The sequence below is a fragment of the Adiantum capillus-veneris genome, chromosome 6 (assembly GCF_014529385.1).
Source record: "Adiantum capillus-veneris isolate H3 chromosome 6, ASM1452938v2, whole genome shotgun sequence".
NCBI classification, from domain to species: Eukaryota; Viridiplantae; Streptophyta; class Polypodiopsida; order Polypodiales; family Pteridaceae; genus Adiantum; species Adiantum capillus-veneris.
In genome coordinates this window covers 42,298,328-42,317,583 of record NC_140936.1, presented here as the reverse complement: position 1 = coordinate 42,317,583, position 19,256 = coordinate 42,298,328, and the positions used below count along the sequence as shown (strand labels likewise).

The following is a 19,256-nucleotide window of genomic DNA, read 5'->3' as shown; positions in this document are numbered from 1 at the left end:
GATCCCTTTCTCCAAAGTTTGGAGAGCCGGCAAAGATCCAAAGAAGAGAGCTCTCATCCTCCAATTCGCCTCCGAGGAGTCTCGAACTTCTTTCCTCCGAAAGAGGGTCATCTTGAGAGGGCTAGAAGGCCCCCCAATTTATCTTGATGATGACCTCACAAAGATGCAACAAGATCACCGTCGCGCGTGCATGCCTAGAGTCCACCAAGCCCGCAAAGAAGGGAAGAAGGCAGTATATCGAGATGGTAGGGTTATCATTGATGGCAAGACCATCGCATAGGGACTCGCGGCCTCTGGGACACACGAGGAGATTCATGTCACGGTTTGGAATTGCAATGGAGACCTATGGACACACCCAGAGAGACTTGAGGAGGTGATGAGAGGTCGAGACATCATTCTACTTACAGAGACACACGAGAGCCCAGAGAGAGGGCTACCACGGATACATGGATTCCAGTGGGAGTCTCTACATCGGGGGTGTATGCGCCAGCACACCACTCGTGGCTCAGGAGGAGTGGCCATACTCTTTAGACAGGGGCTTCACAGTAGACTACAGATTGTTGCACGGGACCCACAGGCCCGCTACATGTGGATTCGCCTCGAGCTCTCACGAGACAGGATCGTCTACATTGCCCTTTGCTACTTTGCTCCCACAGGCTCCAGATTCGCCCCTATTGAGCAGGAGTCACCGTACGCATGCCTCACGGAGGAGATTATGGAGTACTCCACACTGGGTGAAGTCTTCCTTATGGGAGACTTCAATGCTCGTACGCGCAGTGAGCAGTGTGAGGCATATGACCACGAGGACCCAGAGGCACTACACACTCTAGATGAGGAGGCTACTATGAGAGATACAGCAGACAGAGCTCCAGTCACAGCCTACGGACGACATCTACTTCGACTTGGCTCCCAGCACCGTCTCGTTATTTATAACGGGATGGTCCAGTGGCCCACCTCAAGGGGCCTGACTTGTATGCCACATGGAGTTGCAGAGGGAGGGGGGAGTACAGTCGACTATATTCTGGGACCCAGGGAGGCTACACACCTTATCACATCCTTCACCATTCCACCCATACCCATCGGAGCCGACCACACATACCTCTCTTTCTCCATCACCGGAGATACCATCCCACACAGCTCCACAGCACACACTCCACACACCACCATCCATTTCACACATGAGCTAGCCTCTCTTTACTCGGCCGAGGTCGAGCATGGCCTATGCCTCCTCCACCCATCCACACCACTCTCAGTTCTCACATCACATATCTCTTCCGTTCTCCACACTTCAGCTATTAGCTCCTTTCCACACACCACTCACACAGGACGCACTCCCCCCCCCGGGACTATGCCTCAGAACCGCTGGTATGATGATGAGTGCAGAGAGCTATACCGACGCCTCCGCGCACAGCGAGCCTTAGGAGAGATCACAGAGAGAGAGGCCAGACGGCATATGAAGACGCTGACACGCCAAAAGCGGCGAGCATTCGAAGAGGCACGGGAGCTTGAGCTATACCGCCTATTCATGAGCATGGATAGCGCGACAGCATGGCGCACCCTGCGCGAGCCACGTCCGACTACAGCTATTGAGGATCCACAGATATGGCATGATTATGCAGAGCGACTTTACGAGGTGCCAGGACAGCCTCCTATCCCACAGCCACACGAGCCACGCCCCACATGCTCCTCCTTCTTTACAGCACAGATGGTAGAGAGGGCCATACGCCGCATGCAGCACAGACGATCAGCTGACCATACTGGATTACAGAGTGAGCACATCATTTATGCGGCCTCCACTATAGCCCCGTTGATTGCACATGTCTTCAACTGGGCTATAGGGGAGGGCTTCCCAGAGGAGTGGACACAGCACACCATAGTGCCTATCCACAAATCTGGCGACACCCTGGATCCAGGGAACTACAGGACTATCATGATTGGCCACACGATGGCCAAGCTATATGGAGCAGTACTTGAGGCACAGCTCAGCTGCTACGCAGAGATCGAGGGTTTACGAGCTCCAGGCCAGGCAGGTTTCAGACGAGCTTTCTCCACCACTGATCACATCTTCGTTCTGCGTTGCCTCATTGATGGGGCAAAGGCGCGGAAGAAGAGGCTTTACTGCTGCTTTGTGGATTTCCGCAAGGCCTTTGACACAGTCCCACGCGAGAGACTCTTCCAGCGCCTTCACAGCATTGGGGTACCAACAGAGATGATTTGGGCCATATATGCTCTCTACGAGAAGGTGACGGGTCGAGTTCGTTGCCCAGGCGGTTTTTCAGAGACCATTGCTAGCACCATTGGTGTTAAGCAAGGATGCCCACTCTCCCCGACACTCTTTGGGCTCTACATCGACGAGATCTCCGACTACATACTGCGAGCAGGGGGAGAGGGGAGCGACTTGGCAGGTACTCCGGTCCACATCATGTTATATGCTGATGATATTGTGTTGATTTCAGAGTCACCCGAGGGCTTGCAACGCCATCTTGAGGCCTTGGACGAATTCAGCACACACAGGGGGTTGACTGTGAACCTTGGCAAAACCAAGGTTATGATCGTTCACACATCCAGTGCAGTGAGGAGCGCTGCCACCTTCACAGCAGCAGGAGGAAAGGTTGATGTAGTCACCTCCTATGTCTACCTTGGCATCACATTCACCAGCCTACCAGGACCCTTCACTATGAGGCAGGCTGCTGCTGACAGGCTCACCCGAGGATATGCAGCTCTGGCCATGCTAGAGCGGAGATGCCACCAGGCACACTTTCAGGAACCCCGCACGAAGGGGTGGCTTTTCGACACCTTAGTCACCCCGGCCTTATGTACTCGGCGGCAGTATGGGCACCAGGATTGACAGCTGACCAGTGGACACAGCTTGAGAGGCCACAGGTATGTATGATCTCACGCTTGCTCCGCAGCAAGAAGACAGTGCCACATGACATTATTAGAGCCGAGCTCGCCACACCACCCATGGTGGTAGAGGCACTATTCCAGACAGTCTGCTTCATCCAGAGGATGAGAGAGCTACCTCCTGACAGACTTACTCGTAGAGCATTTGAGGCAGCTATACAGCTATCAGAGAGTGGGCATGAGAGAGCATGGTACTCACAGGTCAGAGCATGGTTTGAGGGACACGGTCTTGACATGGAGAGCCTACCACCATTCCAGTACGACCCCCACTCACCATATGTTCACCTCTCTCGCAGTGAGAGGAACTTGGTACTGAGACAGGATCTGTGGCAGCTATACACTAGGAGAGTCTGGGAGTCACCTGGCTTGGGGACGAGGATGTCAGATTACAGAGACCAGTTTCTCACCATATTGTCCGGGGGGTTCATACAGAGACCACGCTACATGGACACATATATGCCACATAGCTCACGGGTGGCGATTGGTCAGCTGAGAGTGGCTTCACACAGGTTAGAGATTGAGATCGGGAGACATACTGGTGTTCCCAGGGAGGAGCGCGTCTGCAGAGCCTGCACAGAGGAGGTGGAGAGTGAGGAGCACTTTGTATGTAGATGCAGAGCATACACTGAGATCAGAGGCACGTATGAGGCCCTATTCAGAGGACAGCCCACTCTCCGAGAGATCATGGACTCTCGAGATCAGAGACAGCTCGGACGGTTCTTACTAGAGATACAGAGCCATCGGGACACACTACTACAGCCACACACAGCTACACAGACAGAGGGGAGACAGTCGCAGCTCACAGACTTCTTTCAGAGGATTACCGCCCCTCCCCCACCAGACACTCAGAGGGGAGTGACACTCCCACAGGCGGAGGTGAGCCGAGCTAGACGACGACCACGAGTCACAGGCTACAGGGGCGCGAGCTCCCACCACCGACAGATCGAGGAGATCCGAGCCCGGGAGCGCCGTGCCACTGAGGAGCGAGTGGCCCGGATGAGGGCCGACCCGACAGCTTTCATCCGGGCAACCTTGGCACCAGACCCGCCCATGTACCACATCTTACATCCCCCCATTAGTACAGGATGGAGCTAGATAGCTTGATGCATTCTCATGATTGTACTACCTTGAGCATATAGACATGCATATACCCCTAGAGATAGAGCTCCATCCCTCCTCAGATACCCCACTACCTACACTCAGTTCAGTTTTGTATCAGTTTTTGTTTCATTTGTCTTTCCGATAGACGGATGACATACACACCATGTACATTTGATTTGTCTCATAGGCCGATTTCGGCCTGACATAGACGTTAAAAATCTTTCTTTCTTTCTTTCTCTCTCTCTCTCTCTCTCTCTCTCTCTCTCTCTCTCTCTCTCTCTCTCTCTCTCTCTCTCTCTCTCTCTCTCTCCCCCGCACACGTGCTCACATCGTATCAGCAGCTTCGGCTTTTTCCCGGGCCATGTCAAAGCCTAAAGAATGGAGTCAACTTACAGATGTGGCCGAGGGGCCTAAACCCTAATTTCTGCCAGAAACCCTAACTGCTGAAACCCTAATGCTGGAAACCCTGACCCTAAAACCTGCAAACCCTAACCCTAAAACCTGCAAACCCTAATTTTGGAAACCCTAACCCTAAAACTGCAAAACCCTAACCCTAACCCTAAGGCCAGCAGACAGATTCCGAAAATTGCGCTGACATGATGACGTGGCAGGCTGTACGGATTTCCGCGTTTTGCACTGGCTGATGACATGGCAGGCTGTACGGATTTCCGTAAATTGCGCTGGCAGTTTTTGGCTTTGCTTATAAACCAGAAGCTTTTGAGTTTTAAAGGCTTTTCACTGTAATTGCTTTTTAGGCCAAGGGCCTTTAAATATGAGGCTAGGGCTCATTCTCTGGCATGCTTCAGTACGAAGGTGCAGAGTCTCGAGTATCGGCTTGTACTGAGTTGATGCAATATAAAGAAATACCGAAAGGGGCACCAAGGTTTGGGGCCAATACTCTCTGGGGTGGAATTCCGCCACTCCGTGTCGCGTGTCGTCTCTCTCTCTCTCAGTTCTGTTGTTATTGAAGTGCTAAAAGTCTGTTCAGTCTGTTCTTTTCTATTGGCACGCGGTGCCCACCTTGTGACAGGGACCGTGCTTTATCATCGGCATCAGGACCTCCTCTTAAGACCAGCGTTTTTGCTTCTGGCTGCCAGCGCTACTATTCTGGGGCAGTTTCGTCACCAGAAATCCCTCCTCTTCTACATGCGTTTTCAGCCAACTCTGCGTTTTCAGGACAGCAGGGCAGCCGTTTTGCAACAAAGGGGGAGCGCTAAGCCATACCCTACACATCTTGCCTATCCCACACCTGCTTGGCATCCAGTGCCTAGCCGGTCCCGGATCCTCTCTGTTTTCTTCAGATTTCAGCCAGTAATACCTGCTGTTTTCTCTGTTTTCAGCCCACCTGAGGTTGTGCCAAGGATTCACCACCCTCCCTTCACCTTCTCACCGCTTCGGACCATGCCGGGAGCGTACGAGCACGCTGAAAATCGCTGGACAGCAGCGTTTTCATCACCTCGCAGTTGTGTTTTTGAGTGGACAGCAGCCACGTTGTTTGTGTTTTTCACAGAGGATGAAGTTACCTCCTGCCACGACACCATCCGGTGGTGGTCCGTGCGGTCTATCAGTGACTGTTTTGCAGTACACGGTATCTTCGACATCGGTTTGATCATCTACAGGCGTACGATCCTTGGGAGATCCATTAATTCCAGCCAACATTCGGCGGTTACGCACAACAGAGGGTGGTGACTTGTGGTTTGCTATGGACACACCTATGCACTCATCAGAGGAGTTCACACGAGATATGGCCATGCTCATGGCATATGGGATTCTAACATTCCCAGAGAAGACACCACCATCTTGGGTGGAAAGACACTTACCACGTGACCTCGACACGTCAGATCACGTGCTACCACAGGAGCATCTACATGGACTTAGGGAGAGGATCTTGGATCTCTTCTTGACTAGCTTCATTGCTTGGATCTACAAACAAGAGTGGGACTTCAGTGCTTTGGACTCTCTTGGGGAGTTTACCCGCAAGATGCGGGAGATCAGGCATCACTACACAACTACATCTGGAGTCACCGGGAGCTTGGCTTGGATGGTAGTGCAGTTGCTCTTCTACACTCCTGACCATTTGGATTGCTACCTTCAAAGTTGCTTACACTCACCCTCGGTAACCTTACAGCAGACTTATCCCCCGACCTAGGCAATAGGCCACTCCCAGCTCGTCTACATTGAGAGCCACACCGAGATGCGGTTTGGTGGCGTTGTTGGCGTGGATTTTGTTTTGGTTAACACTGGAGGATTGGAGCAAGAGATACAAGCAAGATGGCGCACACAGATTAGTCTGGCCTTTCCTCTTCTCAGAGGATCTTCGGAGCGCAGACTGTTGAGTTTGGCTTCCCTACTTATACAGGATGATTACGGTGCAGACAGCTTGGTCTGACCACACCTCTTCTCAGAGGCCCTTCACAACGTAGACTGTTGAGTCTGGCTTTCCCCTCATCTTGGATTACCCTACCTACTGACAGGACACCATCCGATGGTGGTCCATGCGATCTCTTGGTGACTGCTGCAGCTTACAGTAGCTTCTACAGTGCAAACTGCTTAGTCTGGCTTTCCTTGTTTCGGAGGACGTTTACGGCGCAGATTGCTACATATGGCCTTCCTAGAGTTTTACGTAGCTTAGCCACCTGGCCACACTAGGTTGCAGGCTCATGCATTGACAGGCTTTCATGCATTCTCATGATGATTCTTGGGCTTCTCCATTTTCTCCAGACGGTTTGACTACAGACACCACAGATCCTATTGGACAGGACAGTTGCCGCAGTATCTTCACCCTGTATCGGTGGAGTACAGCAGTTTGCTACAGTGCTCGTGACGGCACTTTACCATGGAGATCTCTCGGAGGTTGGGACACCCAAACTGCTGCTACACTCATGGAGTATTGTCCTTCAGTGGACATCGTAGCAGACATCTTCAGCATCTGCCTCACATCTTCGGCTTCATGCGGTTTGTTCAGCATCAAGTGTTGAGAGGGGGTGTTAGACTTACACCACTCTGCTGCTTCACAGGTCTAGGGCAAACTTGTACAGCTAGTATGTCTCCGGGCTCTGGCCACCCATAGTCTAGGTTGTACCTGGTCCGGCCGCCCGATTTTGGGGCCGGTCGCCCACTTTTGTCCGAGCGCCCACATATATTTCCATATATCTTTTTTATGTTGGGTCGTGGGGATTTTTATCAGGCCTTGCCCTACCTCCCCTTGGGCACCTATTTATGGGGCCAAGGGGGTACACACTTCCACACACATCTGATTGTATAGACACAGTCTTCTGCTCATGGTAGTCATGGGATCAGGCCCCTCTTCACCACTTCTGGCGTTTGTGTCTACTCTCTCTCTCTCTCTCTCTCTCTCTCTCTCTCTCTCTCTCTCTCTCTCTCTCTCTCTCTCTCTCTCTCTCTCTCTCTCTCTCTCTCTCTCTTCCGCACGCACTCTCACAGGATCCCCTATTGTAGCAAATGCTACATAGTATCGAAAACTAGTTGATTCTCTCTTTTGGGTTCTCAAGACCCGATTGGATGTCAATTTCCCGGTGGGTCTTCTCAATTCTTTTATGTAAAAACCCACCAAGTTACATTTGGAGCACGCTCTTCGGATCCTGCGGTATTTGAAGCATAGTTACCCGGAACGCGGAACGGGAACGGCGACAGGATCCCCCGCGGAACGGGGGAACGGTGAGGGGTTCGGAACAGGAACGGCGCGGAACGGGAGGCATAAAAACACCCAAATAATGCAATTTTAAGCTCTGTGTAATTGAATAATAGTAGTGTCAGAGTCCTTTGACTCTAATACTCACAAAACACTTGATTTGAAGACCATTCAACCTTACTATGGCCAACGTGTGTCGTATAGGCTTGAGAGCTTGAGGGGGGAGGGACGCGGAGAGAGAGAGAGAGAGAGAGAGAGAGAGAGAGAGAGGGAGAGAGCCTTGTCGACTCTAGAGTCTAGAGTCTAGACTAACAAGGCTAGAGCTTGAGAGTCAAAACTCGAGACTCGAGAGGGTAGAGCTTGAGCTTTCACCGTTGAGAGCTTGTGTGCACTGTGAAGGTAAGGGGTGGGGGGAAGGGCATTTAAGAAGGGGGAGCCTCACAAGATAAAGCTCAAAAATCTGAAAATCTGCCATTCCCAGCCGTTCCAAGCCGTTTCGGACTGTTCTGAGCCGTTCCGGGCTGGCCGTTCCGGTACCAAAACCCCCTGCGGAACGTCTGGCCGTTTCGGGCCATGAAAACACTCCGGAACGCCGTTCCGGCGTTCCCAGCCCATAGGGAGGCGTTCCCTGGTAACTCTGATTTGAAGGTGACCAAGTCATTAGGCATACATTATGCGGTTGTCAATACAGACTCCCAGATCATTCCACAAGGATGGAGTGATTCGGATTCGAGTGGAGATCCAAACGGACGACAGTCGACTACAGGTTATACCTTTTCTTTTAGATCAGGAGCAGTTTCATGGAGCAGCAAGAAACAGCCAACATTTGCCTTGTCTTCCAAAGAGGCAGAGTACCGTGTTGTTTGCAGTGCTACATGTGAATCAGTGTGGATTTGGAGGTTACTTTTGGAGATGGGATTATATACTCAGACAACCAGAGTTGTATAGCCATTGCGAGGAACCCGGTATTCCATGCTCGGACCAAGCATATAGAGATACAGTACCATTTTGTATCTCAGGAAGACCCGAGGATGGCTCTATCCGACTAGAGCTGTCACGTGACACATCCAACCCTATGCGTCCGGGGACAAGCTACAGCACAACCGGGGTTCAGTCAATCAAGTCAGTCTAGAATAGGAAGTGATCTTGCACTTTTGTGAATTTGTTCGCAGACAGTGCATGTCCAGACACTTAGATTAGATGCATATACTCTGGTTGCACACAGCACGACCATCAGATTCCAGTCAGATCCCATCAGTAGCATTTTTACAGTGCATAGGCCTATTTTCCCTATTTTTGACATTTTTCACTTATAAAAAATAACTTTTGTTGGAAAGTAGGTAGGGCAATTTTGCTAAGTTTGTATAAATAGATACCTAGCGCTAGCACTTTCTGGCAGAAGAGGCAGCAGGAGCACCTTGCTCAACAGGCAACTTCTCAGCAGAACCCCCAAGAGGCATAGCGTTTTTGCTTCACAACATAAAGCTAACATTTTTGGACCAGATCAGCCAGTGTTTTTGCTCTTGCAGATCCCTGGCGACGGAAGACCAAGCAGAAGCCCCAGCGTTAGTAGATCCTCCGCAGCAAGACCATTTTCAGCCCTAGCGTTTTTGCATCTGCAAGACACTTCAACGTTTTGCAGATTCACCGCGACGGAACATCAAGAACCACCAACGTTTACAGTTTTCAGCAATCAGACATCGCAGTAGAACCCCCGAACCTCGCAGACCTCACCTTCCCGCAACAGATCCTCGCCGCACGGTCAGATCCCGCTAAGTTTGCAAATTCAGCCCGGAAAACGCAGATTTCAGCATCTGCGTTTTCAGCGCGTCGTCATCGCCATCGACATCGTCATAGAGTCAGAATTCAGCAGATAAAGATTTGCAGATTTCAACCCTTAGCGATTTCAGTTTTCAGCCCGTCTCGTCGTCGTCAACATCGTCGGCAAGTCCAAGCATTGTAGAGATTGTGCAATCAATAGTAGACCACTCTCGCCATCGAGAGTGGGGCCCTTGGAGGAGGGTTTTACAACGTCTCTGGTGTCGTATTCTCTTCTCTATCTGGTGTCGTATTCTCTTCTCTATCTCTTAAGTCTCATGTAGCTTCATTTGTAGTATTCATCCACTTTGTTTGTGTCCATTGCACTCTCTCACTAAATTAACGGAAGGCTCTCCCTTCCCTAAGTAAAAGAAACCCTTGAGCACAGTTCGGAGCACTCATCTTGAGCAAAGTTCAACATTCATTCTGTTGCACATTACATTGGTATCAGAGCTTTGGCAGTGTTCTGTATCACTCAAGGAAAGAACCACAAGAACCACAGAAATTTTTTTTGCTTGTTGAGGTCGCACGAACCCAAGTTCACTTGTGCGTGTCGATTCCTAATCGTGTTTTTGAAGAGTGACAAGAAACCCAAGAAAGAAGGGCTTGTCCAGCCTCCCCTTGTGCCTCTTTTCACTCATTGAGAGCGGAACGTGCACTTAGCGGCCGGCCAATCGACGTGAGGTGGGAAAAAGCAACCTTGGTGTGAGTGCAAGGCCGCCAAGGGGTGCGCCCACGGAAAAGAGCAGAACTCGGGTGAAGAGAAGATCCTTCTCAAACACAGATTGCAAGCGAAAGAAGAACCTCAAGAACTCAAGACCCTCAAGAACCCAAGAACCCAAGACCCAAAAGAACCCAAGTTTCTCGTGCACTTAAGAACCCAAGATCACAGTGTATGGTCATCACTCGAAGCGGAATGAATACTTCACTTGGAGGTGATGAGCATGAGAGAGGTGACGAAGAATTTTCCCCACCAGGAGGTTTTTCCGACCCTCTCCCCTCCCCATCTACGCCACGAGTTGTACCAAATCCTATGGAGGCGATGGTCAAGTCGATGTTGGAGATGATGGCACAACAACAAGAAATAACTCGCATTGCGATGGTACAACTAGAAAGAAAAGCAGAAGAACAAGAAGCGACTCGCATTGCTTTGGAACACGAGCGCGATGCACGAAAAGAAAGAAAAGCACAACGAAAGGAGGAAGCCGAAGCAAGACGAGCGGCCTTGGAGGCCGATCGTGAGGTTCAAAGAGACCTACGCACTCAAGAATTGGTTCGACAAGTTCTTGCCTCAAAGTCTGAACCAGCCAAAGATGTTGGTAGTTCCTCAAGTGGCGCAAGCCATGATTCGGACTCCAACAACCCAGTCACAGAGAACATCCATTTCAGTAAGTATGATGGTATGATGGATGCTACGGTTATTCATTCTTGGTCGCATCAATTTAATGCTTATTTTGCGACAACTAAGAAGACAAGAAATAGCAAGGTTTTGACGGCAGCTATGTACCTTGCTGGTGATGCCATCAATTGGTACCACGCATGGCAAGAGGCACAGTTAGCCGCGCACCTAGAGGAAGCCGACGAATTCACGCCCCTTTCCTTCAATTGGGCTGATTTCCAAGACAAGCTCAAGGCGCGGTTTATGCCACCTCAGTACCTCGCATGATTGAAGGATGATCGACGCGTTCTCAAGCAAAATGGTATGCCAGTTATGTCTTTCTCTAATCGTGTTTTGTAGCTAGGTACCCAATTACGCAAGTCGGATGATGAGCGCAAAGAGGCATTCCTTTACGAATGGAAGAGTATATCGAGTACGATGTCGAGGTGCTCGATCCAATTGATCTCAACAAGGCGGTAGCGATTGCTCTCGCACAGGAGATGAAGCACAACAAGGGAAAGCCTAAGGAAAACAAGACTTCGACAAGTACTTCTCAGACCTCTCAGAACCCTAAGAACGGTAAGAACGGTAGCTCTTCTAACCAATCTTCCAATAGTCTCAGAAAAGAACTCTTCCAATGAACCTAAGGGTAAGGCTAACACAATTGCTAAACCTAAGCTCACTCCAGATGAAAAGGTAGCACAAGGAATTTTAGGAGGATACATCACGTCGGTAGAGCAAAGCACTTATTCTAAGGAAGGTCGTCGTTTTCATTGTCACATTAAGGGTCACATAAAAAGAACATGTCCTAAGCTTGACTCTAATGAATCTAAAGAATCCACAGAACCCACTTCCTCTGTCAATGCAATCAATGACAACACGAGTGTGCCCCAAGTTTCTCCTGACCCTCCCATTGATGAGTCTCTCATTAAATGTTATGGTCATATGATAGGGCAGCGCTTTGTCATATTGTTTGACCCAAGCAGTATGCATGATGTGATCAGCCCCTCTTGTTGAGAGAGCTCGCCTAGAGGTTACTCCAAAATCTCCTCTTGAGGTCTCTGGCTTCGCTCCCGGTATGGACTCTCTCATCACGAAAGAGTGCCTTGATGTGTTGTTTACAGTTCAACAAGCTGATTTCCATAGAAAATTTTTTGTCTCTTCTCTCTCAAGATGTGATATGATTTTGGGCATTCGATGGTTTCGTGAGCATAACCCTCTCATTGATTGGGCGGAAAATACGTTCACTTTCAATGCCAAAAGTGACTCTTCCATTGTCATTCGTGGAGAGCAAGTTGTTCATTCTCCATCTCTCATTTTGCTAATGTGTAGGCGAAGATTGAACGGATTCAGGAGACGGAGACTCTCTCAGTCTCTTCTTCTCCAAAGCATGACACACAAGATTTGCATGATGATAAACATGATGATTTGAATGATAATGATGAGTATGATGATTTGGATGCCAATGACAAGCATGATGATTTGCATGATCAAGATGTGAATTCTCACAAGCATGATGATTTGTATGATCAAGACGTGATTGTTTACAAGGATGATGGTTTTGTTGATGCTTTTTCTAGCGAAGCTAACCTCGTTTCAGATTCGATCAATTACGAAGAATCGATCTGGACTTTCGAGTCGAAGTCCACAACAACCCCCCAAGCAGATTCGATCAAACACGGCGAACCGATCTTGGCTCTCGAGCCTAGGTCCAAAGAACCCTTACAAAAAGTACCATGTGTTCGAATGATTCGTGAGCACACATTGTTCGAGTGTTTCATTCGTGATTGTTTCTTGTATTTTCGTCAGCGTCTTTATGTGATCCCTTTTCCTAGGCATGGCATATTGTACGTTGAGCACGTTTCACTCATGAATGAGCACGAATGTATGCGGATTGTTCATGAAAAGCTGAAAAGCATGCATTCAAGAAAGTCACATTCCACGTCTCTTCCTTGGCACGAAACAGTTGTAGAAAGAGCACATGAAAGTATGAGCACCAAGCATGGGCATTTCCGTTGTGAATTGACACAGTTGATTGCTTTAGATCAGAAGAGAGAGATTCGATCTCATTGTTTGCGTGTGTGTAGTGAACGGTTTGGCACTCCGTCTCTTTGTTCATCTACATTGCATGCACAGTCTTTGAGAAAGACAAGATTTTTTCCAGTCACTTTACATGGAATAGGTATGTTCATGGTTTTGTGTTGGAAATGGTTTCAGGAATTTTCAGCCATGGAGATTCTTGAAGAAGAAAGAAGCATGACTCTAGACGAAGTTGAAGCATTGAAGGAGCCACAGAAGACTGTCGCTTTCGACGCGGCCCAAGGAAGCAAGCGTTGCAGACCTTTATGAAGTTCAAGTACCGCACGACCCACACATCAGAGTCGGCCAGCGAAGAGTCCCTTCCAAGATTCCGGATGCTATTGGCGATCTCCCTCGACACCATACAGTTCGGTACCAGTACCTCACTTTGAAAAGGAGGGGATGTCACGTGACACATCCAACCCTATGTGTCCGTGGACAAGCTACAGCACAACCAGGGTTCAGTCACTCAAGTCGGTCTAGAATAGGAAGTGATCTGGCACTTTTGTGAGTCTGTTCGCAGACCGTGCATGTCCAGACACTTAGATTAGATGCATATCCTCTAGTTGCATACAGCATGACCATCAGATTCCAATCAGATCCCATCAGTAGCATTTTTACAGTGCATAGGCCTATTTTCCCTATTTTTGACATTTTTCACTTATTAATTTTAAGCGACTTTTGTTGGAAAGTAGGAAGGGCAATTTTGCTAAGATTGTATAAATAGATACCTAGCGCTAGCACTTTCTGGCAGAAGAGGCAGCAGGAGCACCGTGCTCAACAGGCAACTTCTCAGCAGAACCCCCAAGAGGCCTAGCGTTTTTGCTTCACAGCATAAAGCTAGCATTTTTGGACCAGATCAGCCAACGTTTTTGCTCTTGCAGATCCCTGGCGACAGAAGACCAAGCAGAAGCCCCAACGTTAGCAGATTCTCCGCAGCAAGACCATTTTCAGCCCTAGCGTTTTTGCATCTGCAAGACACTTCAGCGTTTTGCAGATTCACCGCAACGGAACATCAAGAACCACCAGTGTTTTCAGTTTTCAGCAGTCAGACATCGCAGTAGAACCCCCGAACCTCGCAGATCTCACCTTCCCGCAGCAGATCCTCGCCGCACAGTCAGATCCCACGAAGTTTGCAGATTCAGCCCGGAAAACGCAGATTTCAGCATCTTGCGTTTTCAGCGCGTCGTCGTCGCCATCGACATCGTCACCGACATAGAGTCAGAATTCAGCAAATAAAGATTTGCAGATTTCAGCCCTTAGCAATTTCAGTTTTCAGCCCGTCTCGTCGTCGTCCTCATCGTTGGCAAGCCCAAGCATTGTAGAGATTGTGCAATCAATAGTAGACCACTCTCGCCATCGAGAGTGGGGCCCTTGGAGGAGGGTTTTACAACATCTCTGGTGTCGAATTCTCTTCTCTATCTCTCAGTCTCATGTACCTTCATTTACAGTGTTCATCCACTTTGTTTGTGTCCATTGCACTCTCTCACTAAATTAACGGAAGGCTCTCCCTTCCCTAAGTAAAAGGAACCCTTGAGCACAGTTCGGAGCACTCATCTTGAGCAAAGTTCAACATTCATTCCGCTGCACATTACAAGAGTACATGCCGACTTCGGATAACCATGCCGATATCTTCACCAAACCTCTTCCACAGGCAACATTATCCTCTCATGCCAATTCTCTTGGACTCGTTTCCATCCAACATCTCTCTCTCTCTCTCTCTCTCTCTCTCTCTCTCTCTCTCTCTCTCTCTCTCTCTCTCTCTCTCTCTCTCTCTCTCACAGTTATTCAAGTTGTTTAAAGTGATAAAAAGTATTTCAAAATTTTGCAAATTGTAGTTATCTCTGTGTTTCCATCCAATCCCTCTTCAAAAGTGATTTCACAAATATGACTTGCCAGATCATGCACATCCTTCTAGAGGCTGACAAAATTGTCATGCTAGATCCTAAGCTAACTAAGACTGATGCTAAATTGTAGTAGCTTCTTGTCCACGTCAAGGTGGTACCAAACGTGCTGTACGTGGCTTATGTACGTACTGTACATTGTTCCGTACAGGAAAAAATTTATGTACGTAAAAATACGTGCTTGTAAAAAAAAACTCAATTTACCAAACTTTCTAGGACATTTCTGATAAAAAACAAGAGAGGGCAACAACTTTTAGAGACATTTAAAGACATGTTTTACAAGACAACCACAAGCTGTGTAACTACTGCAAGAGACTTTAAAGTTTAGACGACATTGATGATTGAACAATCATATTAAAGCTCAAATGAGAACTGATTTGGTCGCTCATAAGTCAGTAAAAATGCATCAAAAACCCTCAGTCACGCTTATCTTCTAAAAAGAAAAATTTTAAAAAGTGCCTTATACAGATCGATTTGTACCGTACGGATCGGTTACGTCCGTACGGTGTGGAACGGATCCGTATGTACGTTTTGATCCTACCTTGGTCCACGTGGCTCAAGTGTAATACGCACGTCACACTTAGTTTTTAATTTATCCAACCTACTTGACCTTTGGAGTTTCATTTGTCTGACCGGCTCCGATCTTCAGTGGCTTGACAATTCGCGATTCCCATCAACACGAATTGCGACAGTCCGTGCAGTGTCTGCCACGTCATCAGTTGTTTACGTAAGGTTTTTTTGGGTCCTACTTAGATTTATTTTAGGCCCCTCGGACTGGATCCCATAAGTTGGTAAAGGCTTCTTCTGCTGCTTCTTCTTAGGGTTGAGGCCCTTCGACCGGGGTCTGCAGGTGGGCTCCGGTCTTCAGTGGCTTGACACGTTAGCAATTTGTGACAGAAGCATATGACAAACGGTGTAAAGAGCCTGCTAGCCCATCATTCCAGCTAGCCCAGTCAATGCGAGTCCTTTCTCCTACCTAAGACCCTTCTAAATCAGTCACATATGCATTCCATACAAATGGTTGACTCGCTACCTCCTCGACACAAGAAGGTGGGTGTCGAATCAAAGCCGGATGTAACTTCCAAATTCGTAGCAAGCAGCGTATAAATGGTGACAAAAATGGGACATATCCAAAGTTGCATCTATGAAGATGAATCTGATGCTCGGCGCCAAACACCGCGAGTCCATAGATCCAAAACAAGAAGTGTGTTCTTTGAGCTACTTTCATCACGATAGAACCCCACGGTTTATTGTTTTCAGCTTATAGATGTCTTAGACAGAGCTATAGACAATGTTGTATGCAAACTAATGTGCTTTTCAAATACATTTCCACCAAACAACTTGTAGCAATCAACCGTTTTCAACACATAGACCTCATTATCAAAGTTGTAAATAAAAGAGCTTCCTCTCGAACGTCTGCTTCTCTTCATAGGCTATCCCACACAGTAGTTCAAACAAACAACTCAAACAGGTAATTACTTTCCTGTTTTGTTGCATCGTCCTCTTATTCTTGTTGAATGGATCCAAGTAGTCTTCCATTTATAAGTTATAGCAATATAAGACTACATAAGTAGTCAATGCTCGGTCATCTCCCTAATCAAAAACTTATTGAGAAAAATTTATGCACCCTTGGGATGAGAGTTGCATCTCTGTGCTTACTCTTATTCATGATGAGCTCCCCGGGGGGAGGGGGGGATGTTGAAATCTCATTCTTTTGTGTGTAGTCATCTTAAAGTCCACATAGTTTACAAACGAGGATTCAGGATTAGAAGTTTCAAAAGGCAATGCACTCCTATGTCAAAATTGAATTGTGCAACTCCGAAGAAAACTTCTTAAAGGAGCTTCAGGTGTAGGATATGGTTTTGTTTTGTGAGCAACCTGTTGACTGAGGATTGGCACAAAAGCAAGACCATCTCCTACGGTGGACCTAAAGCTCCTTTCAAATGTTCTCTTCAGAGTTGCATGCGCAAATTTTGAAATAGATCAGTCATAAAACCAACAGGCGGTCCTTTTGTTCATGTGTTTTGAATTTGTATGCTCATGGTCAATTTTGCTGGCTTCTTTTGTAGATGTAGTCATCCCGAAGTGCACTGGCTTTACAACTAGGATTCAGGATTAAAAGTAGTGAAGAGCCAAGTTTCAAAAGGTAGCAGAAAATCTAAAAACTTCGCAAAACAACAAGAGCCACCCAGAATATGTGCATACATGACTGTCCAGAGAAATGTATAGGCAAACAAACATACGCTCAAAAAGTAAAGCATACCTGAAGCTTGATGGCACTTTGAGTTTCTAATCGAACGCGCTGGCGGTTCTCCCTCTCAATTCTTGCTTGCTCGAGAAGCTTGCTCCTGTCTCTCTCCTTTGAGCTCCTGCCTCCAAGGTCTACCTTCTTTCTTGTTGAAGGCTCTCCGGAGAAAAACATTATCCAGGATTTCTGACTCCCTAGCTGCCCGTATCATCACACAACAAGGGCACACAAATGTGAAATCTTCCGTTTGTCAATTCGAGCTCCAGCGTTTTGAAGAGGATGCAATAGCCGTGCTTAATGCATTTCAAGAGCATCATGTTCCATTTCTGCATGAGTGCGGTCCATTTCTCTGCTAAGAAGGCAAAGGAAGCGCTGCTTTACCTTGAAGAAAACTAGAAAAAAATCGCAGCTTCGAGGCGACTCAACCAATCTCTTGAAACCGTTGTCCAGGAATATCAAAACAATCGTCGGCTTCAAATGTGAAGAGCTGCGATGGCGTCTGCGAGCACCTGCTTATCGAAGGAAATGATGCGACCCGGCTATGGCGATCCCCAAGATCGGGGAAAGGTTCTAATAAGATGAAAGGCTTGCTGCTATATAACAGTGGGAACTTTGCGTAAAGGAGGACAATTATGAAGGAGCATATGTGTCTCTTCAATTTTAAAAGTATAGTGTAGTAGGGTAGTGTAGTAGGGTACCAGCAGGTATAAATTCAAAAAATGGTGGTATTAATTAGAGAAGAAAAACGGAAGGGTTCCTAGCGGAATGAAAAGGAAAGAAGAGGGGGTAGGCCACGTGGAAGCAGGGACTCTCTCTCTCTCTCTCTCTCTCTCTCTCTCTCTCTCTCTCTCTCTCTGACCACATCTTCACTCTCAGATGCCTGATAGAGCAGTCACAGAGCCGAGGGAGACACCTCTATTGTTGCTTTGTGGACTTCCGCAAAGCCTTTGACACAGTCCCTAGAGAGAGACTACTACAGCGACTCATATCTCTTGGGATACCCCAGGACATGATATGGGCCATATATGCTTTGTATGAGAGAGTGTCAGGCAGGGTCAGGATGCCCAGGAGGACTATCAGATAGCATCACTAGCACCATCGGGGTGACACAGGGGTGTCCACTCTCCCCTACTCTATTTGGTCCATAGATGAGATGGAGACCTACATCCGACAGAGAGGAGGAGCAGGAGCCGACCTATCAGGCACTCAGGTACATATTATGCTCTATGCTGATGAAATTATTTTACTCGCAGAGTCACAGGAGGATCTCCAGCTCCACATACAGGCTCTAGACTTATTTTGTACACAGAGAGGAGTGACAGTGAACCTTGGCAAGACCAAGGTTTTGATATTCCACACATCAGGCATTGTTCGGAGGAGATCAGTTTTTCCTTTTGAGGGCAGCTAGATTGAGGTAGTAGAGTCATATGTATACTTGGGCATCACCTTTACAGCCAAACTGGCCGCTTCTCTATGGCACAAGCAGCCCGAGATCGCACCACGCGAGCGTATGCAGCTCTAGCCATGCTTGAGAGGGGATGCCATCGGACACATTTCCAGGAGCCCCGCACGAAGAGCTGGCTATTTGACACTTTGGTGACACCAGCTCTTCTATACGATGCCCCAGTCTGGACCCCAGGATTATCAGAGCAGGCTTGGAGCAGACTCGAGAGGCCACAGATATTGTTGCTTGCCTGGATGATCCGGAGCAAGCCATCAGTCCCACATGATATTATGAGAGCAAAGTTTGGTGTCCCACCCATGGTAGTGGAGGCGCTATTTCAGACAGTGGGATACCTCCACAGGCTGCGAGACATGAGGGCAGATAGACTACCTCGCCTTGCTCTTGAGGCCTCCCGCGGGCTAGCAGACTATGGGGATGAGAGATCATGGTACGCGAGTGTGACTAGATGGCTTCAGACAACGGCTACTCTATGGACAGATTGCCTCCCTCACAGTATGATCCAGATGCACCACGCCAGGCCCTCTCACACATTGAGAGGAACACAGTTGTCAGATATGAGCTCATACAGAGGCATGTAGAGCAGACTTGGCTCACACCTTCGCGGCCATTGGCCACGAAGATGGCATATTATAGAGATCATTTCCTTATGCTCACAGAGGACAGGTTCATACAGAGGCCCCACTACATGGATATATATCTACCACATG

The 19,256-nt window shown here is 48.2% G+C and overlaps 1 protein-coding gene across 3 annotated transcripts in view; it reads right to left on the bottom strand.

Annotated features, from left to right (window-relative positions):
• Positions 1-17,701, bottom strand: part of UPL6 (ubiquitin protein ligase 6) — a 118,770-nt gene extending 101,069 nt beyond the window's left edge. Inside the window, exons 1-2 of one of the 3 annotated variants that reach the window (XM_086514190.1) lie at positions 17,466-17,701; positions 17,100-17,282 (exon numbers count right to left, since the gene is read on the bottom strand). In XM_086514190.1, coding sequence (XP_086370316.1) covers positions 17,100-17,258 — 159 coding nt within the window. In that variant the 5' untranslated portion in view covers positions 17,259-17,282; positions 17,466-17,701. Of the gene's footprint in view, positions 1-17,099 lie in introns of all 3 variants that reach the window. The other 2 variants (XM_086514189.1, XM_086514191.1) reach the window with 2 other exon arrangements.
• Between the last annotated feature and the right edge of the window lie 1,555 nt (positions 17,702-19,256).